Raw genomic sequence first — 10,554 nt, 5'->3', positions numbered from 1 at the left:
TTGGTATCCTTTCGATACGCAAAATTATAGCAACCAAAGTTATTGTGAAGGCCATCTGCTCTGGCCTTCGTCTGGTAGTGCAACTCATGCACTCGACAGAAAGCTTCGGCATTAGCGCTCATACCCTGGCTTCGGAGAGCCCATATGTAACCACTGAGTCTGACGATGGCATTTGGTGTTAGCTGATGAAGATATATCTCAAAATTCTTTAAAACTTCTCCTATCATGTCATATAAAGGGAACCGAAGCCCTGCCCTGAAGAAGCTCTTGAAAACAACAACTTCGTCCTCTTTTGGCTCCGGAACCACTTCCTCCCCACCAAAGCGGACAAGTTTGCTCTCAGCTTCTCCAAAATAACCCAGCTTCTTCATCATAATCATGTCCTCTGCCATCACAGTAGATTTTTTCAAATTCGCTGTGGCTTGGCTTCGACGGGCTCAAAATATTGTAGTCTTCTTCAGCTTCATCATCACTCCCGTCTTCGGCTGCAATCTGCTCAGCTTCGACAGCTTCATCTTCGAAACAGCCTTTTCCGATATCACTAGACCTGATCGCCTCATCATTTCAGATATTGGCGATGTCTCTGTTGTCTCAGCATCATCTCCCTCGTGGGACACTCTAGCGGTGGATCTCACTCGAGCCATCCCAAGTTTCGCGGTTTCTTAAGCCAAAGTTGATTCCGAATGATGAAGCGCGTGTCTACAGGGAACTATCCAGAAAAGCTTCAGCTTTGGTTAAAAGTTTTAACAGTGCAATGGCAATGAATGTTGAGGTAACTCCTCACCAACATGTCTGTTTATATAGTGCTGTAGGGGAAGAAGGCGAACCGTCACACCGCCTACAATGGCTGAGTGGTGGACCATTTGACATTTGGAATATTTTAATCGTTTTTCGGCAACAAGCTCAGGGAAGGTGTTTTTTGGACCTTCAGCATTCCGAAGCCTTCGTGTTTTTCGCGGATCGAGCTCGTTACGAAAAAATGATCTAGCACCATGAAAGGGCTACTGTTGGGGGTCTTCTTCTCCGCCGAAGGTCCTCAAGGAAAAAACACCTTCGGCAAAATGATATAAAGGATCGCCGAAGCCACCTTCAGCCTCGATTTAGCTCCTCAAGATGAAGACACTGTAGAGACGAGAGTGCAAGATGCCGAATCTCAATGGCTTCAGCCCAGACCAAGCAAAGAAGGAAAAAAGGACTTAATAGGCCTTATTAGTTTTAGTTACTCGTAAACAAGTGTTCGAGGGCATGGATGTAATTTTACCCGGGCTGCGTCCCGTGCCTATAAATAGATGAACGGTACCCCCGTACTGTTCACGCTGGATTGTAATCACTCTCGTGTCATCCTTATTCTCTCACCTTTTGGCAAGCCGAAGGTATCAATGTAATATGAATATTATTGATGTTTATTCATTCTTATGGAATACAAGAATAAATAGATCATTGATACATAATTATTATTATCTTTATTCTTTTGTATTCCTTCATTTTCTTATTTACATTCACATTTATATGTTGAAATGATGAAGGTATGTCCTTCATGACCTTCATATGAAGATCATTATGTCCAAAAGGAAATAATGCTTCGAAGGACGAAGGTCTTTAACCATTAACAATTGTGTTGCCTTGTTCTTGATTTATAGCATTTAAGAACAAGTGACCAACAAAAGGGGTCACAATTTAGTCTCCATCTTTAAGTTCAATTATCATGTAAGGGTCTAGACTGCTCTTAACCGTGAGCACGTCTGGTATATCAGTTTTACGCTATGTAGAGGTAAGGCTAATCAACTCCCTGGTGCCACCAATGAAGGCCATATGAGCAGAGGCAATGATCTCTCACTAAGGATGATTTAGCCGAAGCTAACTCTCGAAGTGCTCCTAAATAAAGAGCTTAGGAGGCACAGTGAATTTTAGCAGCAGGTAGGTGAAGGAAGTAAATGTGATCTGCCCTGACCCCCCTCGGTCACTTTCATACTGAAAATGCGAGCGAAGCGTCACGAGTCATAGAAATTATTCCTACGCAGCGTCCCAAGTCCCCACCCCCGACGACTTAACTTATGGGTCACCCGTTTTTACTTCAAATGTATCATCTTCTTCTTAAACGAGCTTCGGGAAGGTGTTTTTTTGGATCATCGGCATAGGGCTTCCAAGTTATAATTTTTGTGATCTAAGCTTGTTTACGAAGAAAACGAACTCATACCGCAAGGGGCTACTGTTGGGGGCCTTTTATGCCGAAGATCATTCGTTTAACCTTTTTACTTCGGCACAAGCTAGTGTGTTTTAGGAATATCTCCACTCATGGACGAAGAAAACCTTCGGACGGGAATGCGTGTAGAGAAGCTTTTCACATGCGTGTGAATGAAAGGATGTTAGCTAAAGTCAATAGCTTCGGTGACAGCAGGGAGGCTTCGGGCGCAAGCCAAAGGAGAAGGCGACGAAGGTTTGAACCCGCGCGGCTGAAGATGAAGAAAATACGATACTACCCTGGTGGCGTTTGTAAACAGTGAAGGGCACAATTGTAATCCTGTACTAAGTCAGTTCATCTCCCCTATAAATAGATGAACAATACCTCGCATAAAGTACCTTTAGCTAGGTGCTACAGCTTCGTATAGCTCAGCCTCTGAAACATCTTTGTGCTATCTTGCATCAAGAAGCGAAGGTATGATTACAAACTTATCTTGTGTGAGAAGAGAAATAAAATGCTAAGTCACATAAGATAAGTTCTCATATCTTACTTCGTCATGCTTTATATATACCGTTCGATCATATTCTGCCTTTGTCCTTGAGCTGTTACCTCGAAGAGATAACACTTCAAGGACGAAGTTTTCTACTTTTTAACATTGTGTTGCCTTATTTTTTTTATTTCATACAGCAATTAAAAACAAATGACCAACACTGATTATTCAAGAATGACTGAGTCTGTTCACTTTCTTTAATGTAATTTCTATTTTTTTGTAAAATGACTGGTCCACTAAAATAAATTCTCTCTTAGTAATTCTCATAAATGATTGAGACTAAAAGATGGAATAATCGAGTATTTATAGAATGACCGACACTAATAACTAAAATTACCAACACTGAGAAAATACAATAAATTGACTTTAAGATAAATATGTCAAGTGAGATCTAGTTTTAAAGCTTTTGTTGCGACGAACACAATAGTGAAATCGATTTTCAATTTTGACATTCAGTTTAGTAGATATCACTTTTTTAAACGGAGCAGTAAAACATGTACGTATGGGTGCCTACTTATTTTGCATACTTATTAGAATACAAGGTTTAGTAAATAATTATTTGGAAGTATTTAAACTAGTCGCAAGATAATGTGCGCGACAATTCATAAAAAATTAACTTGCATGCACCTATAATGTATGTGGTGTCATATAGCTATTTACTGACTTGCATGCACGTATAATGCATGTGGTGTCATATAGCTATTTACCATATAGAATCCCAAATATCCGCGGACATATTCCGCATGATTGGTTGACACTCGCATCGACCTGGACGAGCTGGGATCTAGAAACCTCCCGTCCCCGCTCATGCATCCAATTGGTGAAAAAGCGCTCTGCATTGCACCCGTGCGCGTGCAGATCAGTCTTTGTATGTGCATGCAACCAATCAACGGTTTAGACGCAATCAACGCATATGAAGGACATGAGCGCGGATAGCAGGGAAACCAATCATGTGGATTGTATCCATCAAAGGTAACATGTGTAGGCATAATATTAACCTTGTGGGTGTGAATTTATAAATCTTGTACCCATGAGTTTTAACCATCGCCATTCCTAGCGTCCATGTCTCCTGCCTCGCTGTTGGTTATCACATCATCTACAGTCGGCTGTGTAAATAATCATACAAAATACTATTTTATACTATATTGCAGAGTATAGTTTAAAGTAGTGAGAGATATACATGCCTCGAGATGACAGGCCGCGGCGGCAGCCTCGACGTGGAGAGCGAGGCCGAGGTACATGTAGCGCGTGGAGGCGTTGAAGCATGCGTGCTGGCCTGGGGGCTGGGCGCTGCTCGAGCGCGGGGAGGCTAGCTAGGCGCTACTCGAGCACGGGAGGCTGCCTGGGGGTTGGGCCTGGCCGCCTGGCCACACTGCTAGGCTAGCTGGCTCGATAGCGGTAGGGGAGGTAGCGTGCGCGAGTGGGAAGCGAGGAGTTAGGGTTCTCTGCTGGGCCAGGCAAATCAATTTAGGTTTGGCGTGTGCCATAACAGGGCCTCTGGCAAAGGAATTAGGGACAATGCTCTCAAACTTGGAGGAGGATATCTCATGTCCTGCCACAAGCAAGAGTATTCAATTTTGATAGTTTGGTTGGTGCTCAATAGTCAATACAATAGTTCAATCAAGAGTATTCAGTCTCAAGATTTTGGCTGGTGCTGAATACAAGCAATTGTATGACCCTGTCTGACATGAGAACATAGACCAAACTTATTTCATTTTTCTTCATGCTTTTATTCCCCGGATCAATGACGACTACCATACACTGCTAAGAGGAAAGCAGTAATTGAGGTGATTGGTTCGCCATAAATTCATCCCATAAATTTTAGCGAACTCCTTTTCTCGTGCTTATATATACTAATTATTACTTTCTGCGTCCCAAAACCCAAAATAATAGTTGTTTTAATTTTTGTTTTTTATGTCTATATTCTAATAGATAATAATAAATCTAGACACGTATACAAAACATATACATAAAAAAATGTATGAACCCACTAATTACCTAAAACAACTATTTTAGAACAGATGGAGTATTAGCTTGTGAGGATGATGTGATGGTCGATGAACTCATTAGTCATTCCATTCCAAATCAAAACAAAAAAAAAGGAACTAGAAGATACATTTCTCAACCCCCATAAGTTGTCTTCAGTAACATGGAGACAAGACACTTGCAGTAAGAAACTTCGTAACAAATGTTACTTTTCATGCAACTCACAAGTTGTCTTCAGGTACAATCCAAAATCATCTAAAAGGCTCACAAACTTCATAGATGACAGAATACCGGCTTCAAAAGGTTTTGGCCTCAGAGCTGTGTGCTACACAGCCCAACAGCAGCGCATTTTCTTCTCTCTGCAGCAAGGCGTGTATGAATCCCATTAGGTTAGACATGCGTTCATCTTTCATACTGTCGAATCCTTGCTGCTAGATAACTGGATGATTTGGAGGAACAGTACGAATAGCACATCAACCATTCAAGAGTCTTCAGGTCCAAACACGAATAGAGCCATCCACAGAAGACGTCAACATGCAGGCCTTTGTTGGGTGGTAACTGATGCTAGTTACCTGCCAAAAGAAATAGTGTTAGGTACATGTAAGTTAAGCTGGTGGACAGCATATGGTGCAATTCTGGAAAGAACAATACCACAGAACTATGTGCCCTGAATCTTGCAACAACAGGTGCATCCACCAACTCCCAGAAGAAAATATAACCATCCTCAGACCCGCCAACAACAAATGCATCATCATTCGTCAGACAGGAATCCATCTTGAAGGACTGGAAATATTATAAATCAGAAATTAAACAGTGCAACAGAATAGGATTATTGTTTCTTCTGCAAATCCTTGCATCATTGAATCATAATGGTTTATTTAGGTATTTCAGCTCTAACATGAAGCAAGCCCTCTGCTCCCTTGTAATGAATTGCTAAGCAGGCTAGCAGTGTTTCTCTACTTCATCCACTAAGAAATTAATGATGCATCATGAGGTCACTATTTTACACAGCTATATTCTTCCATTCTTATGTGAAACTTCTCAGGTTAAGTTTAAAACAAGCCTTATGATCAATGTAAGTATCCATAAGTACCAAATCTTTTGGCAGTATCACAAATGAAGATTATTGAAGAGGTACCTTGCACGTATGTCCCTTATACTCCTGTAACAGTTCTCCAGATGACCTAATAAACGCAAGAGACAGCAAAAGGTTAATATTTTGTGCATGATGACCCTCTATTTAGTACATTGAACAGATGGCACCACTTTACTCAACAGAACAGAAAAACCACACTTCAATATCATGATAGAAAGATAATATGACAATAAATTGTACCACACATACTTGACATTCATACATGGTTTTCAAGTCGCCTGGTATCCATGTCGTTGATGGTAACCGATTAGGCGAGTAATCATGATTAGGACGTCGACCAGGCCGATTAATCGGTGACAGGTCGTCCACCTAGTAGTCCTAAACATCCTGTACTAATCAGGACATATATAAATATATATAGTTATATACACTATAGTGTATAGTTATATACTATATAATATACTTCAAACAGCAGTAGGTAATCAAAACTACAGCAGTATTTAACTCAAACTCAAACAGTAGTAGCTATTTAGCAGTACTCAAAGTCTCAAACAGCATTACAGCAACAATCACCTTGAGTAGCACCTCTAAAGGGTAAAGTCTGAACAGAAGTAAGTAATCAAACATTCAAACTCAAACAGCGGTAGGTACTTAGCTAATCAAACTCAAGACCTAAAGTAGCAAATCCTCATCCAAATGGAATGCATCAGCAGTAGCTTGCCCTCCACCACCACCTGGGACAGATTCTTCCATTTCCGTTGATCCTCCATCAGATTGCAGTGGCTGTTCTTCATCTTCCCGAGAAGCTGCATCATCTTGTTGGTCAAGGAGGAGCAGCAGCAGCAGCAGCTGGATGTTTTCTCAGGGAGGAGGAGAACTGAGAAGTCGCCAGGAGCCCAGGAACAATGGATCAGCAGCCAGCCGGCTAGGAAGGAGAAGAGACAGAGAAATCAAAACAGGAAAGCAGATTTAGAAAGCCAGCCAATTAGCTAAATGGTTCCTTTATTAGCCCCAATAAATAAGGCACCAGAGAGGAAAACGAGGCACCAAATTTGGACCCAGCGCTGGCTTTCCATGTTCACAATTTCTGGTCGCAGCAAGTACCTAATTGGCCGATTAGCCGCGATTAGGCGATGATTACTCGAACAACCAGACTACCTAATCGGATCGGAGCCCTCGACTTCATCTGATCGACCATGATGATTAATCGGATGATTTGAAAACCATGCATTCATAGTTAGTGATGCACTCCTAAGCTTGCTATGGAAATAACAAAGATGAAAACCACCACTTATGATCCTAATATCATTTATTCCTTTTCTCCGCATACAGCAGCAAGTCAATGATGCATGGGCAATGGGGCCATCATAATGTGGACTCTCAAAGTACAAGAAAATCATTTTTGGTAGTCGTGTGGACCAAAACATGAATACATGGCTCCTGATTGTTATGGCATAGGAATACAAGCATGATGGTCTTCTGGTACACAGGAATGCACCAAGTAAATATTAACATGCGATTTGTACCCAAGACAACAAGACCAAGAAAAATGATTCATTTAACTTGCCAGCTACCCAAGGGAGTACATGTTTCAATACCAAGTTAACTTAAAGCTTTCGAATGTATGTAAAAGAAACATGAAGCCAACTGGAATCTAGTACTACAATTCTCAAATCTCAAATATGTTGCTTGAGAAACATGAGGAGCCTGCAAGTGCAGGTGTAATCCATGGCACCAGCAGCAGCTTAGCACAATCTAGAACCCAGTAATTGGATATATTTGGACTATAAAAGTTCCCACGAGTGATAGTATGGCAAAGACAATAGTGTAGTGATGAATCAGAGACTAAGAGTTACGGAGAAAATTTGCTTTGATCAATCCATTCAAGATGGTAATGAGATTGACAGCTATGTCAAGATGTGGAATTTCTTCCATGGTCCAAATTGCCATCATTGATAACCATATCACCTTTCCAACCAAAGCTAAAGGGAGAGTGTGACTGCATCTTTCTATAAAGTAGAGGAGAATAATAATAAAAATAACTTCATACTAGTAATGGGATTTAATTGCTCCAAAGTGCTAGATAAAAGAGGCTTCCCTGCAAATTTGTGCCCAGGCTGAAAACAAAATACTGAGCAGCTTGTAAATAGCACTTACTTGTCTAGAAGCCGCACAGTAGAATCTAAACAGTTAGCTAAAAGGCAATTGTTGTCATTTGATAATGATACACAGTTCACAGGATGCCCTAGATTATCAACAGTCTCCCTGTTATAAGCAAGCAGGAAATAAATCAACAAACCATACAGAAACAGTTGATAGGAGTAAATGGATTAGGATTCAAAGTACTTTCTTAAAAAAAGGAGGGAAGAAGTACATGTTAGATATAATTGATACTATAATAAGGCATCACCTACCTACCCATGCGAATGTCAAATGCCCGGACAGTACCATCAACACTGCCAGCAATTATTTCTGTCTTTGTTAGGTTAACTGACATTACACTATCTTGAAAAGTATCAATTGTCTGCAACACGATAGTAGAAAGCAATTGTATAAGACTTCAAGATAAGGAAATATAACAAAACGTGATGCAGTTATGTAGTATAGGTAACAATGTAAAACCACCTGAATAGGGTCGTTGTTTTGAGACCTGCAGTCAAATGCACGCACCGTACGGTCATAACCAGCTGAGACTACAACAGCATTGTACTCATTAAACTTCACTGAATTGACCTATCGAGAGCAGAGTAAAGATGGCTGAGCAGGATGCATATCTCAAAAATTACAAAATTATCACACAGAGACTGTCTATCAATTTTTTAGCATCACCGACAGGCCTGACCATAATCACACAGTTGAACCACTGTGCAATGGCAACTGCTAAATGCAAGTGGAACTATCAGATAAAAGCACAAGAGTGCAACCACCAGAAGTATGGTTCAGAGCACTGCTTTGGATACAGTTGGTATTACAGCAATGAGAACGATACACTATTGCCCGTGGTTCAGGTAGCCCACACAATTAGCACGGGACTACTTGATTACAGTGTAGCCATCAGAAGACGGCTGAAACTCCAAAAATAAGGGGGAGGGGGCATCAATTGATCTGATGCATTACCTCGCTGTTGTGGCCGCGGAACTTGCGGATGACGCGGCCCGAGGCAACGTCCCAATAGAAGATTTGTCTGTCGGCACCGCAGGACACCAGTTTGGCGTTATCCCTGTCCAGAAACAAACCATGAAACCAATGAACAACAAGAAGCACTTGGCAAATTTTCCGTTGCCGCGTCTCCAGATCAGATGCGACGCAACGAGATGGAGAAGGGGGCGCGTGCTTGCGTGCGTGCGTACGTACGAGGAAGAGTGCACATCGCGGACCTCGCGGGCGTGGGACTTGTAGGTCTTGACCTGGGCGCCTGTGTGAGGATTCCAGAGGCGGAGAGTGCGGTCCTTGCCGCAACTCAGGCAGTAATTGCCGTCCCGGTTGAACCGCACGGCCAACACCGCTCCCTCGTGACCCGACAGCGACCGCGCCTCCGTCCGCGGCAGCTGCTGCGCGACCGTCCCCGAGGACGTCATCTGCTCTCTCTCCGCCGCCGCCGACGACGATGGATGGACGGAAGACGACGAGTTCGACGAGGTGGGCTGGTGATGTGGATTGGGCTGGCTAGATGGAATGTAGCCCGTAGCCCACGAGACAATTTGTAGCTGAATACCGCTCCTTGGTAGAAAAAAATAAGGAACAATTGGATCTATACCATTAAAAGATCCAAACTTTAGATATATACCATGGACCCCACATGTCATTGACTCATGTGGACCCACATGTAAGTGAGATAGTAATGGTATGGATCCAAAGTGGTGATCTTTTAATGGTATGGATCCAAATTTCCCAAAAAATAAATTAATACTCACTCTGTCTCAAATTAGAATTTATTTTAAAAATAATGAATTCATATAATATTTGATGTATGTGTTTTATATATGTCTAAAATTTATTATCATCTATATAAATATAGATAAAAAGATAAAAACTAAAACGAATACTATTTTGAAACTGAGCGAGTATCGTTTTTGTTCTTCATCAATTTGTTAAAGTTTTTGTCCGCATAAAACTTCATTTTTTAGAAAAAAGTATAATAAATAAATATTTTTAAACACTTTCATTGATGGAATAATTTTGTTATTTGAACCAGTGTAAAAAAAGAACATGAATGGCCATCAATAACTACACTTAGGGCAAGTTTGGTGACAATGTATTTAATGAGAATTTATGGAGAGGAAATCCCTTTCTATTCAAAATTTAAATAGTAAGGGATTTCCTCTCCATTGATCCTCCAATTGCTTTGTTACCAAACCAGACCTTAGCGAGACAGTTATCTTAGACTCTCTTCAACGGTCCCCGCGAGCATTCCACTCCCCTCGCTGTGGTGGCTATAGGGCACCTCTTTGCGCACATTGCTGCCCTCTTTCCCTTACTCTAGGTAGCGTTCATCGTTTCTCTCTCCTCAGATGTAGGGGAACACTGTTTATCCCCTACGGCACTGTGCTGTGGGTCCACGAGTAATTGTTAGTAGATAAAAAATTGATAGTAGATATAGAAAATGATATTTTATAGTTGTAGTGGGGTATAGGGGAAGTATTTAGGGGGGACCACTGCGGGAGATGAAAAAATAGGGGGTGAAATGTTTATGATGTGACGCAAAAAAGTGATATAGGGGGAAAAATTTAGGGGGAACCG

At 41.4% G+C, this 10,554-nt stretch overlaps 1 protein-coding gene across 1 annotated transcript; it reads right to left on the bottom strand.

Annotated features, from left to right (window-relative positions):
• Positions 1 to 4,755: 4,755 nt before the first annotated feature.
• LOC100274103 (mitogen-activated protein kinase organizer 1) lies at positions 4,756 to 9,446 on the bottom strand. The gene is made up of 8 exons (NM_001148482.1): positions 9,169 to 9,446; positions 8,932 to 9,034; positions 8,440 to 8,547; positions 8,229 to 8,338; positions 7,972 to 8,079; positions 5,857 to 5,902; positions 5,370 to 5,501; positions 4,756 to 5,290 (listed from the first exon to the last, which is right to left on the bottom strand). The coding sequence occupies exons 1-8, from the start codon at positions 9,390 to 9,392 to the stop codon at positions 5,210 to 5,212; spliced, it is 912 nt and encodes a 303-aa protein (NP_001141954.1). The 5' UTR covers positions 9,393 to 9,446; the 3' UTR covers positions 4,756 to 5,209.
• Positions 9,447 to 10,554: the final 1,108 nt, after the last annotated feature.

The sequence above is a fragment of the Zea mays genome, chromosome 4 (assembly GCF_902167145.1).
Source record: "Zea mays cultivar B73 chromosome 4, Zm-B73-REFERENCE-NAM-5.0, whole genome shotgun sequence".
NCBI lineage: Eukaryota > Viridiplantae > Streptophyta > Magnoliopsida > Poales > Poaceae > Zea > Zea mays.
This window is presented reverse-complemented; position numbering and strand designations above follow the sequence as displayed.

What these genes read in the sequence shown, in the direction of transcription:
- LOC100274103 (NM_001148482.1), bottom strand. Translation starts at nt 9,392, where the DNA reads ATGACGTCCTCGGGGACGGTCGCGCAGCAGCTGCCGCGGACGGAGGCG. An exon ending in TTTGACATTCGCATGGGTAG is followed by an intron (nt 8,080 to 8,228) that starts GTAGGTGATGCC and finishes TGCTTATAACAG; the next exon opens with GGAGACTGTTGATAATCTAG. An exon ending in TCAGGGCACATAGTTCTGTG is followed by an intron (nt 5,291 to 5,369) that starts GTATTGTTCTTT and finishes TTCTTTTGGCAG; the next exon opens with GTAACTAGCATCAGTTACCA.